Source organism: Chrysemys picta, chromosome 7, assembly GCF_011386835.1.
Source record: "Chrysemys picta bellii isolate R12L10 chromosome 7, ASM1138683v2, whole genome shotgun sequence".
NCBI classification, from domain to species: domain Eukaryota; kingdom Metazoa; phylum Chordata; order Testudines; family Emydidae; genus Chrysemys; species Chrysemys picta.
This window is the reverse complement of record NC_088797.1, coordinates 117,608,227-117,627,167: the sequence shown is the minus strand read 5'-3', so window position 1 is coordinate 117,627,167 and position 18,941 is coordinate 117,608,227. Positions and strand designations below refer to the sequence as shown.

Here is an 18,941-nt window from a genome sequence, read left to right as displayed (position 1 = left end):
GTCTTGTCTTGTTTGAGCCAGACACGCTAGCCTGCTGCAAACACAGATCCACGTCTGAACCATGTCCCCCACAAGCTGCAGGCTTAACCGAAAACAGCTTAAGAAGTGCTCCTGTCTCCAGCACTCAGATACCCAGCTCCCAAAGGGATCCAAACCCCAAATAAATCCGTTTTACTCTGTATAAAGCTTATACAGGGTAAACTCATAAATTGTTCGCCCTCTGTAACATTGATAGAGAGATATGCATAGCTGTTTGCCCCCTCCAGGTATTAATACTTACTCTGGGTTAATTAATAAGTAAAAAGTGATTTTATTAAATACAAAAAGTAAGATTTAAATGGTTCCAAGTAATAACAGACAGAACAAAGTAAATTACCAAACAAGATAAAATAAAACACGCAAGTCTAAGCCTAATACAGTAGAAAACTAAATGCAGGTAAATCTCACCCTCAGAGATGTTCCAATAAGCTTCTTTGACAGACTAGCCGTCTTCTAGTCTGGGCCCAATCCTTTCTCCTGGTACAGTCCTCATTCCAGCTCAGGTGGTAGCTAGGGGATTTCTCAGGACTGCAGCCTCCTTTGTTCTGTTCCACCCCATTATACATCTTTTGCACAAGGCAGGAATCCTTTGTCCCTCTCTGGGTTCCCACCCCTCCTTCTAAATGGAAAAGCCCCAAGTTAAAGATGGAGTCCAGTTCAGGTGACATGATCACATGTCACTGTAAGACTTCATTACCCACTTGTCAGCACACAGGTATACAGCAAGACTTACAAGTATACAGAGCCATTTACAACCAGTTGTCCTGGTTAATGAGAGCCATCAAGATTCCAAGCCACCTTTAATGGCCCACACTTTGCATAATTACAATGGGACCTCAAAGTTATATTTCAGATTCCTAGTTTCAGATACAAGAGTGGTACATTTATACAAATAGGATGAACACACTCAATAGATTATAAGCTTTTTAATGATACCTTACAAGAGATCTTTTGCATGAAGCATATTCCAATTACATTATGTTCACACTCATTAGCATATTTTCATAACATCATATGGAGTGCACCGTCGCAATTCTCAAACACAGATTAGTAGTTGGTAAATGGATGTCAGCATCACATCACTACTATTCATCCATCCCTTGCTGGCTCTTAGTAGAAAGGCAAAGATTGAATGGGCCATAGCAGAACTGGCTTCTGACACTTAGGAGCATAGATAATCATGATCAGAAGTATAGGATAGTTTATACTCTATAAATAGAAGTCTTCAGTTACTAGAACAGGCAATAAATTCTCTTCAATAGAATTTTATGATCAGTCATACAAATGAATGACTGTCCTTGCAAAGCATATGAAGGCAGCGGTGCCCAAACTTTTCCTGTCATGCCCCCACCCCCTTACCAGTAATGGAATCTGTCCATGTCCCCCCTCCCATTACTGCACAGTTGTCTCAGCAGTGGCTGAAAGCAGAACTGGGGGCAGAACTGGGGATGAGGGAGGAGCTGGGACTAGAGGAGGAACTTGCCTGGGGTGGAGAGGGAATGAGGGCAGAGTTGGGCTGGGGCTAGAGCTGGGCTGGGGACAGAGTAGAGCTGGGTGGCACTCCTTCCCCCCTCTCCATCCATCAATAAATCCCCAAAAGCCCCTAACCTTGTGGGGGGCGGGGACCTTCTAAGCCTCCTCCCTGCTTTCAAAACCAAAGTATAGTTTATTGCATAGTGTCACTTTACAATTCATTTTTGATTAAGGGCATCCAATTTCCTCTTTAAAATATTCCCTTTCACACAAGAGTGGAACCTTGCTATTTGTAATTTTGTCTTTATTCTCCTACTTCTCTGTATAGCCAGACTGACTATTCTCTTCCAGGCAGAGATGTTGTTTCCTTTATATCTAAATCACCATTGAGCCTATTCCTCACAAGGGAAAGAAGTGCATGGTTTTCAAAAGATCCCAAATGGAAATGGATCACTGTCAGAATTTTTTTTTAATCCCTGCTAACTTTCAGCAGCAGTAATGGGATTGGTTTAGCTACAGGTTGCGTGGGTGAGATCACATTTTCTTCCTGCCAATACTTATCGTCTCTTCTTGCTCTAGAATTTCCCAGTTTATATTGCTTTTCCAAGAAGTGGCCTTGCTTACCTGAACAAAGTGCTATTACAGATTCTGGCCTCTTGGGCACAATGTTCAACATTGCTGGAAGCTGCAGAGTTAAATCCCTTTTGCAATGTGCTGGATATTCTTATTAATAAGGTCCACCACTCATTGGGTTCAGTTTGATAATCACGTTGAGACGGCAATATCTTTTGTGGAAATATACACTGCTACAGTTACAGAGTCTGATCTGATGTCTTACATGCATGGAGCTCCCACAAAGTCAACTGGAGTTCAATGCACAGAGGGCTTGTAGAATCAAGCCTACAGTATGGATTGGAGTAAATAAATGAGCTGGGGTTACAAAAGGAAAGACTAGGGCACTCAAGGGGGAAAACAGTCAATGCACTGAGCTTATTGCACATCTTGTGGATTCTGAGAATGGTAAATGTAGTGCAGTGGAAGTGGGGGAAGGGGGCAATGAGCTCCCAAGGAAAGAAGCCCTCCAACATGAAGAGAAGAAGACAGTAATGCTGAGAGACTCCATTCTCAGCAAAAGAGCTCTTCCCCCTTAAAAGCAGTCTTTAAACATGTTTAACTATTAAATGGTAAAAATGTTTTCTAGCGGTTTAAACCCATGGGCTCAAATCCCCAGGTCTTTACTCACTGGAGTAAGAATTTGATTCACAGTGAAGCAAGATGGAAATTACTTTATGTCCTCTCCGTGAATCTCTAGCGTCACAAAGTTCAGCAACAGGGTGGTGAATAGGATGAGACAGGCAAGCAGAAATACTAATTTTTTTTATCAACATTGCGCTCATTTCAAAAATAGTAATCATTATCCCAGGGTAGACGGAGAGTAAGTCCAGCCTTTGTAAGGTAGGACTCTCAGACACAATACTACTGTCAAGCCTAAGCCAGGACTTAGTGTGCACATTCTGGTTTTCATTCTGTGGACAAACTGATGTTGCCAAAGGGGAATTCAATTTTGCTGGACTCTTGATCTGACCAAAAGGAGGAGGAGGAGCCCAGTGCCTGAGAGGACAGAGAGGCACAGTAATATTCCTGTCTAAGTGTGGGACTGGGCTGACTGACCAATGGAGGGTGACCAATAGTGGCGTAACACAGAAGAATTATAGCATAATTTAGATGTAAAAGCTGAAAGACCACAACCATAAAATACCATTGATCTTTTAATCCAGACAAAGTTGAATCAAAAAAATGGGGAAATTGGAGATTTTGGATTTCAGTGATGCAATATGAAAAATAGAAACTGAAACTGAATGTTCCTATTCAATCTTTTTTGCAATAGGAAAATGAGGGGACATCCATTGAAACTGACAAGCAAACAATATAAAAGTAGTAAAAAGAAACGCATATTTACACAACTGATAATTAACCTGCCGAATGCCTGATGCAATAAATTATTGTGACCAGGGAGGTTAGTAAAAACAAACAACAAAAAAGACATTTATATGGCTAATGAGAACATAAAGTTAAACAAGTTAAAGGATAAAAATGTTTATACATTTATAAAGTTTCATGCTTCCAGTCATAAACCAACTTCTTACTTACTAGTTTTAGGTAGGAACTTCCCCTATGGGCAAATTCTTATATAATTGTCCATTATGCGCATTTTCTTCTACCTTTTACTTATATATCTGGTATTGGACTCTCTAAGATAGTAGATTTGTATCTTCTGCTGGAAAGACCATTGAACTAGTCCAGTATGGCAATTTGTATTTGCCATTTGGGCATGCGGAGACATAGGGTGATCCAAAAGTTGGAGTCAAATAACAGATTGCGTGCTATCTGGGTTGAAGATCTAATATGTACATACACCACAAGTTTGCTTCCTTAGTGATTTGTCAGGCATTGGCTTGGACCATTACCAGGAGAAATTTGCTAGAATTACTTTGTTGACTGCCAGTAAGTACACTGTGGGTCTGATCCTGAGAGGTACTGAGTGGCTGTCTCGTCCCTGCAGTTTCCATTGAAGTCAACAGAACTTGCAGGTCCTGTGCTCTTCATGTCACACAGGAACAGCAGAGAAATAGAATAGATTCTTGCGTGCCTGGAGAAGGTCTCATACTATGATAGGGATCAGCTAAAATATTTGATGGGGGCTATATAGCTGGGTTTTGGGAAGAGTACAGGTTTTTATATGCAGTTGGGAAGACAATGGGTTACTGGATGCCGTGCGAAAGTGTCAAGGAATGTTCATGGGATGGGTGCATCCTGTAAATTAACAATAATTGTGTGCTGACGCCACTCAAGGATGTTGTATTGCGTGTAGCAACAATGCTTGTTTATTTAGGAAACCAGTTAAAATATTTTTTCTGCCAAAACCGAAAGTTGCATAAGCCTGTAACCATTATGGGTTGAGGAAGCTATATACTGTGCATTTACCTGGATATTAATTTTTAAATGCTCTGTTCTTATTTTGAAATTCCCTTTCCTTGTATCTTTGCCAGATCTTGTGTATTACTGCAGGATCAGATTACAGACGGAAAAGATAATTTTAGAATAAAATAAAAATTGAAGCCCTCCTTGAAAGTCCAATTTAATAGTACTATATTGTGGAGCTAAATGTGGATATCTCTTTCTGTAACCTCCACTTAGGGCAAAGTTGAATAATTGCCTTGAGTGTTCTGATTGCTTCCAAAGCCCACAAACAATCTGAAGGGATGAGAGTATCAAGCAGGTAAATGGCTGACTACCAGAAAGTTTAATATTAAATGCTTTTGAGAGTCTCCATAATGAGAGACTATTCAGGGGCCTTAGTGATCTAAGGAAAAGAGGACATATGATGGAAGTACAGTGCCATAATGAATGGTGTAGCAGGGCTGGCTCTAGGATTTTTGCCGCCCCAAGCAAAAAAAATTTTTTGCCCCCCCCCCCCTTTTTTTTTGGTGGCCCCCTGGCCCCGGCCCAGCCCCAACTCCACCCCTTCCGAACCCCTTCCTCAAATCCCCAGCCCCGCCTCCTCCCCTGGCGTGCCCCCATTGCTTCCTGCAGGCCCTCCCGCCCTAGCTCACCTCTGCTCCCCCTGCTCCCCCGGGCGTGCCACTGCTCTGCTTCTCCCCCCTCCCTCTCAGGCAAGGGAGGGGGGAGAAGCAGAGCGGCGTCGCATTCAGGGGAGCAGGCGGAGCGGAGGTGAGCTGGGGGGGGGGAGCGTAGGAAGTAAGGGGGGGTAGATGAACCGCTCCCTGCTCCAGCTCACCTCCGTTCCACTATCGCCGCCTCCCCCGAGCACCCGCTGCTTGGCTTCTCCTCCCTCCCAGCCTTGCTGCGCAAAACAGCTGTTTCGCGCGCGGCAAGCCTGGGAGGGAGGGGGGAGAAGCGGAGCGGCAGCTGCGCGCTCAGGGGAGCAGGTGGAGCGGAGGCAAGCTGGGGCAGCGGGGGCACTTTTTCCCTATGCCCCGGAGTCAGCGCCTATGATGGCTGGTGCCAGAATGCTGCCCCTAGAAATGTGCCTCCCCAAGCACCTGCTTGTTTTGCTGGTGCCTGGAGCCGGCCCTGGGTGCAGAGAACATCTCCTAGGTGCACCTATTTACTTCGGCCCCTATCAGCAGAACAAGAGGACACTTAAAGTTAAAAGACAACCATTTAAAAATGGAAAAGATATTGCTTATAAAAATGACAAATAGCATTGAGAAGAGCAGCCTGGTCTCTTGCTTAACCTGTCCCTAATAGTAGAGCAGGAGGGTACTCAAAGCTAAAATTGGGGGGGGGGGAAATCAATTTTTTATAGACAACAATTAATCAACTTGAGCTCTCACTGCTGCAGGATATGGTTGAGGCAAATATCTAAGCCGTTGTAGAAAATTACTAAGTTATAGGAATAAGAATAGCAATAGTAGTTAGGTTAATTAGGCTAAAATTGCAAGGGTTAGGCCCATCATCCACTTGTATTAAAAAGAAATTTCCCCCTATAATATAGTGTTATATTGCAACTTGTGTTGCGGACAGGAGATATGCCTTCCTCTGGGGCATCCAGCAATAGACACTGTTGGAGACAGGATACTAGATAAACCCAAGAGATCTGCTGATTCTCTGCCCCCGCCCTGACCATCGCTTCAGATGTTGCATATGATCCAAAGTTCATGGAAGTCACTGGAAAGCCTCCCATTGGCCTCCAGAGGGGGTTAAATCAGGCTCTTTGTGGACTGTTATCATCTGACTTTTGTTTTATAAGCGGAGTAGAGGCTATAGGTAGTTTGCATTGCTGCAGTCCCTGTGTAGGAGACCTTTGCCAGCACCAGATGTCTGCTGCCAGGGTCCTGCCAGCAGACTGATCAGGCCCCATTGTCTCTACCTATAGTAAAATCAGGGCCTGAAATAGCAGCTAACTTCCCATACATTTCCCCCACCTAAAATTAGCTAGAGGAACAACATTACTGCCGTGTTTTTGTTTGTTTTAAAACTTCACTTACAGTAAAAACTGAGTAATCTTCCTGTCATCTCTCTATAGAAAAGGTCCTTTTGACTCTAATGCAATTGAAGTCTCTCATAACGCAGGAGGAAGCACAGTATGTAATTACATGAAAGAAGTGTATTTTTATCTTTCTAAAATTGTGTTGTATTATAAGAAAATCATAAAAAGATTGCTGTGTAGTGCAGTGTAGTGCACTAGCTCAGGTTAAAGATACAGGTGTTTAAACCAAAAAATGAAGTCACATTCACTTTCTAAAATAGGAATTTGATACTTCATTGGCAGATAAATTTTACATATGTCACTAGGTCATACGTTACTTTTAGGAGTGGAAACATTTTCATCCTGCGTTCTTACTCCCTAGGGCTTGTAGAGCAAAGGGGCCTGTTGGGGCAGTCCATTGGCCTCTGCCAGGTCATGAGGTCAGCTCAAAACCCTCTGGCTGATTTTGGGGAGCAGCAGTGGATAGCTGCAAAGAAATCCTGATCATTTCTTCCTTGAACTGTTTGCAGTGAAGTAGGCTGGTAGATTGTGACTGGGACCATAGGCTGCAGGATTGTAGTTCCAACTGGACTCCCAAACCAAACCAAAGGATGATGATTGTGACATGCAGGGTCAGAGTTTTTGTATGGAGAAATATGGGATGATCTTTATGGGTCTAGCTAGAATATAGAGGACTCTGTAGGTAAAAGAAGAAGAAAAATGGTGGTGTGGCAGTGATTCTGGAATAAGATAAGGGGCTACAGAGCATGTGATTTCTGTCATTCAACATCCCTTCTGGTTTTGTTCTCACAGAAAAAAGAAGAATGGACTGGAACAGCAGCCAGAGGTCCCTGTCAGTAACCAGTGCCGAATTGTTAACCCAACATTCAAGTATAATATGGACTACAAGAAAGTTGGCAAATGTATTATTATAAACAACAAAAATTTTGAGGACCAAACAGGTATTTCTTGTGCTCGTCTCATACTTTAATTTGTTTCCCACCCTTTGCATTAACATTCTTTAGAATGACTTTAAGCCAGGCCTTAAAAACCTCCAAGGAAGGAGATTCCACCACCTCCCTAGGTAACGCATTCCAGTGCTTCACCACCCGCCTAGTGAAATAGTGTTTCCTAATATCCAACCTAGACCTCCCCCACTGCAACTTGAGACCATTGCTTCTTGTTCTGTCATCTGCCACCACTGAGAACAGCGGAGCTCCATCCTCTTTGGAACCACCTTCAGGTAGTTGAAAGCCGCTATTAAATCCCCCCTCATTCTTTTCTGGAGACTAAACAATCCCAGTTCCCTCAGCCTCTCCTCATAAGTCATGTGCTCCAGACCCCTAATCATTTTTGTTGCCCTCCGCTGGACTCTTTCCAATTTTTCCACATCCTTCTTGTAGTGTGGGGCCCAAAATTGGACATAGTACTCCAGATGAGGCCTCCCCAATGTCGAATAAAGGGGAATGATCACGTTCCTCAATCTGCTGGCAATGCCCCTACTTATACAGCCCAAAATGCCATTAGCCTTCTTGGCAACAAGGGCACACTGTTGACTCATATCCAGCTTCTCGTCCACTGTAACCCCTACGTCCTTTTCTGCAGCACTGCTGCCTAGCCATTCGGTCCCTAGTCTGTAGCAGTGCATGGGATTCTTCCGTCCTAAGTGCAGGACTCTGCACTTGTCCTTGTTGAACCTCATCAGGCTTTTTCTGGCCCAATCCTCTAATTTGTCTAGGTCCCTCTGTATCTGATCCCTACCCTCCAGCGTATCTACCACGCCTCCCAGTTTAGTGTCATCTGCAAACTTGCTGAGAGTGCAGTCCACACCATGCTCCAGATCATTAATAAAGATATTAAACAAAACCAGCCCCAGAACCGACCCTTGGGGCACTCCGCTTGAAACCGGCTGCCAACTAGACATGGAGCCATTGATCACTACCCGTTGAGCCTGACGATCTAGCCAGCTTTCTATCCACCTTACAGTCCATTCATCCAGGCCATACTTCTTTAACTTGGCAGCAAGAATACTGTGGGAGACCGTATCAAAAGCTTTGCTAAGTCAAGGAATAACACATCCACTGCTTTCCCCTCATCCACAGAGCCAGTTATCTCATCATAGAAGACAATTAGGTTAGTCAGGCACGACTTCCCCTTGGTGAATCCATGCTGATTGTTCCTGATCACTTTCCTCTCCTCTAAGTGTTTCATAATTGATTCCTTGAGGACCTGCTCCATGATTTTTCCAGGGACTGAGGTGAGGCTGACTGGCCTGTAGTTCCCCGGATCCTCCTTCTTCCCTTTTTTAAAGATGGGCTCTACATTAGCCTTTTTCCAGTCATCCGGGACCTCCCCTGATCGCCATGAGTTTTCAAAGATGATGGCCAATGGCTCTACAATCACATCCGCCAACTCCTTTAGCACCCTCGGATGCAGCGCATCCGGCCCCATGGATTTGTGCTCATCCAGTTTTTCTAAATAGTCCCAAACCACTTCTTTCTCCACGGAGGACTGGTCACCTCCTCCCCATACTGTGCTGCCCAGTCCAGCAGTCTGGGAGCTGACCTTGTTTGTGAAGACAGAGGCAAAAAAAGCATTGAGTACATTAGCTTTTTCCACATCCTCTGTCACTAGGTTGCCTCCCTCATTCAGTAAGGGGCCCACACTTTCCTTGACTTTCTTCTTGTTGCTAACATACCTGGAGAAATCCTTCTTGTTACTCTTAACATCTCTTGCTAGCTGCAACTCCAAGTGCGATTTGGCCTTCCTGATTTCACTCTTGCATGCCTGAGCGATATTTTTATACTCCTCCCTGGTCATTTGTCCAATCTTCCACTTCTTGTAAGCTTCTTTTTTGCGTTTAAGGTCAGCAAGGATTTCACTGTTTAGCCAAGCTGGTCGCCTGCCATATTTACTATTCTTTCTACACATCGGGATGGTTTGTTCCTGCAACTGCAATAAAGATTCTTTAAAATACAGCCAGCTCTCCTGGACCCCTTTGCCCTTCATGTTATTCTCCCAGGGGATCCTGCCCATCTGTTCCCTGAGGGAGTCAGAGTCTGCTTTTCTGAAGTCCAGGGTCCGTATTCTGCTGCTCTCCTTTCTTCCTTGTGTCAGGATCCTGAACTCGACCATCTCATGGTCACTGCCTCCCAGGTTCCCATCCACTTTTGCTTCCCCTACTAATTCTTCCCTATTTGTGAGCAGCAGGTCAAGAAAAGCTCTGCCCCTAGTTGGTTCCTCCAGCACTTGCACCAGGAAATTGTCCCCTACACTTTCCAAAAACTTCCTGGATTTTCTGTGCACCGCTGTATTGCTCTCCCAGCAGATGATAGGGTGATTAAAGTCTCCCATGAGAACCAGGGCCTGCGATCTAGCAACTTCTGTTAGTTGCTGGAAGAAAGCTTCGTCCACCTCATCCCCCTGGTCTGGTGGTCTATAGCAGACTCCGCCCACGACATCACCCTTGTTGCTCACACTTCTCAACTTTATCCAGAGACTCTCAGGTTTTTCTGCAGTTTCATACCGGAGCTCTGAGCAGTCATACTCCTCTCTTACATACAATGCAACTCCCCCACCTTTTCTGCCCTGCCTGTCCTTCCTGAACAGTTTATATCCATCCATGACAGTACTCCAGTCATGTGAGTTATCCCACCAAGTCTCTGTTATTCCAATCGCATCATAGTTCCCTGACTGTGCCAGGACTTCCAGTTCTCCCTGCTTGTTTCCCAGGCTTCTTGCATTTGTGTATAGGCACTTAAGATAACTCATCGATCGTCCCTCTTTTTCAGTATGAGACAAAGGAGTCCTCCCCTCTTGCACTCTCCTGCTCTTCCTCAAACATTTGTGAATGTTTGTTTCAAAATCACATCACCATATTATTTTCTAAGCTAGCCAGTAAATTATAAACCTAGAAAGTCACCTGTGAACATTCAAGTTATTTGCTTTGCTTTGTGTGTAGCCAGCTGTATTCTTCTTCATTTTCTGTCAGGTATGGGTAAACGCAGTGGCACCGATAAAGATGCTGGAGCGCTTTTTAAATGTTTTAGAAGCTTAGGATTTGAGGTTGATATATACAACGATCAATGCCGTGATGATATGAAGAAATTACTCAAACAAGGTAACAGTTCACATTCCTCGTGTTAATGTACTTTTCCATATAATAGAAGATGTGGTACCAGAACAGACTAAAGCTTTCATGTTTTCCCCTTAATTCAGAGCTATTTTATTCTCTTGTTTTACTCAACTGAGAAAGTGGCCTATGCCCAGTTGCTCTGCCTGCCCGGATCTTGGGTCTGGTACAGAGCTCAGTTCCTCCTGCCCGGATACTCTCCCAATTATCCAAAAGTGGTTTATGACTCCCCTCATCTGCAATCTGTATTACTGAAAAATCCCCACTTCCCTTCCCCTGTTGGAGTTGCATAGAGGGTCCCACTGTACATCTAGTGCTGCAAAGAGATGCTGTTTATAGTTCTTTCATTTATATTAAGTTTAATGTAATTTCCTTTGTGCTGAGAAAATGTTATTTGATTTTCAGCTGCGGATGAGAACCACGATGATGCTGCCTGCTTTGCCTGTATCTTTTTAAGCCATGGGGAAGAGGGCTACATTTATGGCACTGATGGAATGTTGGAAATCAAGGATCTGACCACATTCTTCAGAGGAGACAAGTGTAAAACTCTGATAGGCAAACCCAAATTATTTTTCATCCAGGTAACAACCTTACAAAGTAGATACTGCTGGGAGGAAAAATGTTACCAGTGGTTTCCTACTGTATGGTGGCCCTGTAGGTTAAGTTACTGAATTTTTACAAAGATGTTTGACCAGCAAATCATAGATTGGAGGGTAGCTGGCTATAGGTATTGTGCATTTGACAATATATCATACATATATAATACAAATGTGTAAAAATGTACATATTTTCATTGTAATTCTCTCCTCCCACCTCTTGTATGTTGCTTCTCTTCCTAGATGCTAATACAAGCTCTTCAAGCAGAAGGATTATCTTTCTGGGTGTGTAGGCAGAGCTGTGAATGTAGGCTGTCCCTATAGACTATTGCATTCTGTCAGGAGAAATCTGTGCATGCAATTATTATAGTGTATTATTACATCATACATATAATTAATGACATTTTACTGAAACTAGTCAATAACCTGCTGTGCTGGTGAAAGATGCCCAATTGACAGCCCAGGGGACCGAAGCCCCCGATTTGTCTGTTTAGTATGTACATTTTGGGGTGACAGCAGGAGTGAAACTTTCCCTAAGCCACTCCTCCATCCTCCCTCAACCCTGTTGTGGAGGATGAGAAGTACGGCATTTCAAACTCTTGGCCCTCTGTAGATTGCCAGCAAGAGTGTCAGAGTGACACTTGTGATGTGTACAGTTTCCCATTGCAAACAACCAATTCCTCGCACATAGTCCCACCAAACAGCCATCAGATGGTAACAGCTTTCAGTCAGAGGTGAGCTTTCATCAAGAGGTGAAACATACTTGTCTGGAGTTCGTTCCAAGGTGTCAACTCACCAAGCAGCATAGCTAAAGAAGGGATTTGGGATATGTAATTGTATAAATGTTAAAAATGTAAAGTACTTGAACTACAATGGCATGGCAGTGAATGGCTTTGGTACTAAGGAGAACATATAATTCTGTACTTCATTGTTACAAGAAATTTAAACGTTACTATACAGTGTAACTTATGGACATAATTGATCATCCACTCAAACTAATAAACTAGTAGACTAGCAAAATTGGTCATGGTTTAAAATGTTAGCGAACATGTTTTAACGAACCCAGTTTTAAACAGGATTTTGTACTTTGTGTAGATATAAGGATATATCATGTTTAAAAATGCATCACTAGTTGTGGTCAACCCTAGATTCCCCCTAAGGTTCAGTATGATCAGCTAACACATTTTCCAACAAGACTGTCCTTGTCTATACTAGGTGCAAAGTCCTGTTTTAAATTTTCAGTTAAATCATACTAACCAACAGTTTTCAAAACATGACCAATTTTCCCATTTTAGACAAGCTGCTCTTGTCTTTACCATGTTTTCAGGCATGTAGAGGATCTACATTTGATGACGGGATACAAACAGATTCTGGACTTGCAGACGACACAGAGGTAACAGATGCAAATCCCAGATACAAGATTCCAGTAGAAGCAGATTTTCTGTTTGCATATTCCACAGTGCCAGGTAAGCAATGGGAAAGACAAGCTGACATCCGTATGCAATTGGATGCATTGGCAATTGGGCTTGCATTTTTGCATCTGAACTTTAGAAATTCAGCCACTAAGTATGGATATGTAAATGTAAAAGAAATTGAATATTTTGGAACAAAATCATTTGCCTGTTTTAAGTGTATTTTCTTGTAATTTTACTGAGTGACATTTTATCCATTTTATTGTGGAAAGAATAATAAATAGAAGTGCCAGACTAGCTTTCTTTGCCTTTCAGTACTTCATTTACCTCTGTTGTTCTACTTTTCTTTTTTAACAAAAAGTGTAATTAAAGAAAAAATATTCTGTATATCTATAGAGCTCTGGGAATACAAATTATGATTTTTGGTGGTGGTAGGCATTAAATATAAAGTACACAGAATAAAGAATACAAAGTTGAAAATTAAGTTCTGGCCATGAAAACTTCTTTAAAGGAACAGAAATAAGTTGCCTTAAAATACATGCTGAAGTATAGTGGACTGAACATGGGCATCGGAGTCAGTAACTCCTGAATTCTAGACCAAGCTTTGCTGATGACACACTGTGCAACATTGGGCAGATCATAAACTCCTCAGGTCATAAACTGCCCCATTTACACTGGATCAAAGGGTGGAATATCATAAAGGGGGCTCTGAACGCTCCAGATGCAGTCAGGGGAAAATTCCCTGACGCTGGTAGTCTGGAAGACAGCTGAAAGGCTGAGTTCTGAGGCCCCTTTGAATGTCCTGGCATAGTGGGCATGCGCTGGTAAGGCTGCAGTACACACCATATCCTCAGATGCACAGCTCAGAATTTCACCCCTTAAATCAGTTTCCCCATTGCTGAAATTGTAAGAGTGTTACCTCATATGGGTATTGTGAGGCTTAATTAATTATAGACACTACCTTGATGATATAGAATGTGCTGTATAAGGGCTAAGAATTATTAGCTTCTTTTCTAAATTGCTTCAAAAGGGAGTCATAACATAAGAATATAAAAATGGCCGCAGTAGGTCTGATCAGTGGTCCATCTAGCCCAGTATCCTGTCTTCCAACAGTGGCGATGCCAGATGCTTCAGAGGGAATAAACAGAACAGGGCAGTTTATCAAGTGATCCATCCTCTGTCCAGTCCTAGCTTCTGGCAGTCAGAGGTTTAGGGACACCCAGAGCATTAGGTTGCATCTCTAATCATCTTGGCTAATAGCCATTGATGGACCTATCCTCCATGAACTCATCTAATTCTTTTTTGAACGCAGAGTCCCATTCCCCTCTATATGCCAATAAGGGAGGAAAGATAATCCATGTGCTTTCTTATCTCTCTCTCCTTGTAGGTTATTTTTCCTGGAGGAACCCAGGGAGAGGCTCATGGTTTGTGCAGTCTTTGTGCTCCATACTAAATGATCACGGGAAACAACTTGAGATAATGCAGATCCTCACCAGGGTCAACTACATGGTGGCCACAAACTATGAATCACAGTCGGATGACCCACGCTACAGCGAAAAGAAGCAGATACCCTGTGTGGTCTCCATGCTCACTAAAGAACTTTACTTCTGAAAGTATATTCAAAGGGTTGATGTTAGGGCACATTTTTTTCCCCCCCAAGGAGATTTGATTGTACACTCAATGCATATCTCATGTAATAGCAGATACAGATTTGTACTGGCTTCTTATATTTGGAAAAGGTGATGTATCCGATTGCTGAGCCCTAATCAAGGCTTTATAGGATGAAAAAGCAACTCTGGACCAGACCTTCAGCTGATGTAAAGTCCATAACTCCATTTTCGTATATATATATATAGCTATACCGATTTCCACTAGCTGAGGATCTCATCCTCCATACTTAGCAGCAGAGAAAGACTGGAAGCTCTTTTCCATATTACTTGTTCTGTACACTCAACTGGATGCTGTTGACTCCTCTCTGGTAACTTTTTTCAATTTTTGTTTCATTTTCTATAGTTTAATTTTTTTTTTCTACTCATCTCAGAAGTTTTGGAAATCAAATCTTTTTTTCTATCTAATTTTGTCCCTTCCGTTTGATTGCTGATATTTTTTACATTGTTTCTAGTACTGCATCACTAAAAAGGTGGAAGCCTTTCTACTTATTTCTTCATGTTTAAGAAGAGCTGTACAATTATACATAGTCTAGGAACCAATGTTAGTTAGTTAGAAGGCAGCATAGGGAGAGTACCGCTTGCATTGGGGTGTGACTAATGCAAATTTTGTGGATGATTATTTATTTTTGCTGCTTAATCTTAATTAAATGGTGGATTTACAGACATTGATATTTAAAATCCAGAGAACAGTTCCCTCTAGCAGCTCAAAATTAGTCTGAGTTGGCTCTAAATAAGTTGGCAGTGTCCCTTTCTAGCTTGCTTCCATTAGAAATCTGGTGATTGTATATAAGTGTCTTTTTGCAAATCTTGCAATTCTACCTCCTTTTAAAAAAAAAAAAAAAAAAGTTTTTGTAAAACTTAGGAAATACTTGAGCTATATCTTTTTCCAAGATGGAAAAACTGCAGTGTATCGACATTCAGATTCTTGCTGAGTAATAGTTATTTCTCTTGACTTGGCCTTACCTTTCTTGCATTCTGTTCAATGCTAAATAACTGGATAGCGAAGATGCATCAGAACTCAACAGTTATACCAAAAAAATTGTTTGGTCAGTCCAGAGAAGTTAAACAATTATGGAAAGCAGTATGTAAAACTTCTACATTAAATACTAGCAAAATAAATTCTGTGAATCTTCCCTTAAATTACTTCTCCCATAACAACAGCTCCTTCCCAGAAATCTTCCTAGGGCAGCACCATTATACATCACTTTTTATTATGGTTTGTGTCCTTAAAAATCTAACCCATAGTTGGGGTGAGGTTTCTGATCTCATACATAAACCTTTTTCTCTAAGAAAAAAGGAAGAATAGTGACAGATATCCTTGGTTTACAGTGCTCTAAAATTTACTTAGTTATAAGTCAAAAACAAGGCAGGTAAATAAAGAGAACATCTATAGAGAGTTTGCTAAATAGAAATGTAATGTTAATGTGGCAAAGATTTTCATCCAATTTTCTTATCACACAAGTAGATTTTTACTTTGCAAACTACATATAAAATGTAAAAGCAACAGTGAAATTACTGATTTTTGCTTGCAGGTAATTCAGATTAGAAAGTGTCTTGTTCAGAAATCGTTTTAAAAATCAACAAAATCAATTAGTAGGTTTTATTTTAAAACATAATTTTATTGTTGAATAGAAACAATGACATTCTTCAGTAATAAGTGTGATTATTTAGGTTGAGTTTGTCTGTTTGTTCCATTATGCATACACTGAAAGTACTGCATAGCAAGGTAAACATTAATCAGGTAGCAGAATAGCTTTTAACTACTGTGCTGTCTTTTTTTTCCTTTGGATCAGAGCTAGCAAATGCTTGAGTTCCTCTTTAATATGATCTCTCATGAATATTCAGTAGCTATCCCAAAAATGTGAGGCTAACCAGTTGTTCACTTAGAATACTTCACCCATTACTAGTTTTCTTTTCTTAATCAAAATGTACAGAAGGGTTCCTTGAAAACTTCTAAAAATATACATATTAGTGCCAAATTACCAAATTTGTAAGTTTCAATATTTTCTTACTGTTGTGACAAAATGAGGCACTTTTTCTTAAATCAAATCTACATGTCTGTGAATTTCATAAATATTTTATGGAAAACTTGATCAATAAAGAATTTAAATTTCCTGCGAACGTCTACTTGAGTGTCATTTCAGGTGGTAATACAGAATGCAACCTAAATGCAACCAAAAGCTCTGTTCAGAAGAGATGATGGGTCCTTTATGCCCTTGCCTACATGAGCTTTTCAGCCATGCCATGGAAGTATTTTGGAAGAGTTGACTGCTCTCCATGGTTTTGATTTCGTGGGCCATATCCTCAGTTGGAATAAAACAGCATAGCTCAAGTTACTCCTCTCGAATTATTCTCATTTACACCAACTGAAGATCTGGCCTTTACTCAGCAGACAAACCAGTTTCATGACCTGGTGATTAATCCAGGTAAAAGTTGAATTAATCATTTTATGGAACTAGTTGGCAAGCGTTTCTATTTAAATCCCCTTACCTGGGATCCTGACACGAGGGACTTGCCTCTATTTGATCAAGAGAAACAGTATTTATTTTTCCAGAGTTTTTCACGCTCATCATGGCCTGTTAGTAGCTGGTTTACTGGGATTTCGCCTGCCTATAGAGTAAAGTTCCCCTAAAAATGTTCTGCTGTCTCAAAGGCTCCTGATTTGGATAAACTATGGGTGCAGAGCCATGAACTGTTGTGAAACCTGTACAAGCAACTCTGCTCAAAGCATGGCCAATCCCCAACTAAATCCCCAAATGGCCCCCTCAAGGATTGAACTCACAACCCTGGGTTTAGCAAGCCAATGCTCAAACCACTGAGCTATCCCTCCTCCCTTTTTTCTGCATATGCCCTTGGGAACTACAAAAAAAGGCACCAAGAGACACAGCTAGCTTTGAGGATTTAAAGCTTTTAAAATGATGCTGAGAATTGTAATACTTTTACTTAACATCCTTTTAAGCAGCAGTTCTCTCTTCTGCTCCAGTCGTGCTCTTGGTTAAGAGTGGTAGAAAATTATATTTAAATAAAAGAGAACAACTGTGGCAAATTTATTTCAAGCAATATTAGTTACTGGGGTAAAATTACCTTGTGATGAGGAAGGATGTGCAAGGCCCTTTTTACTACCCTTTGTGCATCCCCAACATACTGTGGAGTTGGTCTCCAGACCAATCCGTGTGGAGCTGGTGAGGAAGGCCAGTTTGGAGTTAGGTTGGGTGAGGATTCTGCATCAGCTGGTTCCATATGAGAGCACTACATCTGCTAGCTCTACTTTGCCAACAGAGTGATCTGAAGTTAGACACCAGTGAGGACAGTTTGGGAATTCCTGGTGAGTAGAGGAAATGGCAGCTGTTCAGCTAAGGACGAAAGCGACCTAGCTGTGCTGTTCTAAGAGGGGTTGAATCACTCCTCTGTTCTCTCCCAGAACTGTTAACCTGGCGCACTCCACGTTAGAGAGATGGCTTTGCTGCTAAACCAAGTGTGAGCTGGAAAAGGATGATGCAACCAAATTCCTCTCTCGTTTAGGCCCTGATCCAAAGGTCATTGAAGTCAATGCCTTTGCTTCAAACCATAATATAAACACATGAATAGCTTTATTTCCCCCACCCCCTTTAAAGAAGGACTGGACATTTTTCTGTAATAACTTGGTATCTTCCTCTAGGGGAAACCCACGTTTGAGAGGAAACCCAGAGACAAGTTATTTGGACAGGAGATGGGACAATTTCCTGAATTAAAATCTTTGTGTTACACTCCTCTGAAAACCCCTTCATGTATATTTATTGTGATATTTCAGGGGCTACATGTATGCTTCTCTGTGTGGGAGGTTTGTTACTATCCTTTCGGCTCTATTCGGTACTTGTGTCTCCCGCCTCCATAGCGTTAGCGAGCATAGCAAGTGTATGTGCTGCTTTAGAAAGAAAGAAAAAGACAAAGGCTCAGCCCCAATCATCTTTCATTCCAATTCCAGCAAATACAATATACAGATCAAAGATCAAACCTACAGTGTGTGCAGATAATGCCAGAGAGGAGGTCGACTTTGGAAAGTTATCCAAAATAAAAGGGTTTTGTGGAGGAATTTGAAGAAAGAGAGAGAGGCTTCTGGACTTATAGGGAAAAAAACCTGTTTCAAGTATAGGGACCAATTTCTGTGTGTAGATGGAGTATTACTTGAAATTATTTCTGCAAATATTCTTTTTGAATGATTTCTACAGACACAAATAGTCTCCCCCCAGGGGAATTCTAAGCTGACCACCTATGTTCACATTCTAGCTCCTTCACTCTGTCTGAACAGTGCAAAGTAACCAATCAGGAGAAAAGAATCTGACCCAATATCTTTGACTAGATGACTCAGTCGTAATGAGCCAGAGCGCATTTTGGTAGCGATATTCCATTTAACAGGCCTTTTGGTGACCTATGTGACATGGGTTGTTGGACAACCTGGTTCTAAGTGGGCAGGTATCAGAGTGACTAAACTCATTACAACTAGCACCCCTATTGGATATCTCAGCAGAGAAGCCAATGAACAGGCATGGGACACCTCTAAGGTAGTGTCTCCCTACCAGGCTGGAAGTGCATTGACAGGGTAGTGTGGGGAAGGCTGCCCTATCTTTCAAGTTCTAAATTATAATT

General features: G+C 41.8%; 1 protein-coding gene across 7 annotated transcripts in view; it reads left to right on the top strand.

The window, feature by feature from the left end:
• Positions 1-16,433, top strand: part of CASP7 (caspase 7) — a 31,924-nt gene extending 15,491 nt beyond the window's left edge. For 6 of the 7 annotated variants that reach the window (XM_065552442.1, XM_065552439.1, XM_065552444.1 and 3 more), the window contains 5 exons: positions 7,319-7,467; positions 10,497-10,625; positions 11,043-11,218; positions 12,561-12,699; positions 14,033-16,433. In XM_065552442.1, coding sequence (XP_065408514.1) covers positions 7,319-7,467; positions 10,497-10,625; positions 11,043-11,218; positions 12,561-12,699; positions 14,033-14,256 — 817 coding nt within the window. In that variant the 3' untranslated portion in view covers positions 14,257-16,433. The remainder of the gene's footprint in view (positions 1-7,318; positions 7,468-10,496; positions 10,626-11,042; positions 11,219-12,560; positions 12,700-14,032) is intronic. The other variant, XM_065552441.1, reaches the window with a different exon arrangement.
• The last annotated feature ends 2,508 nt before the right edge of the window (positions 16,434-18,941 follow it).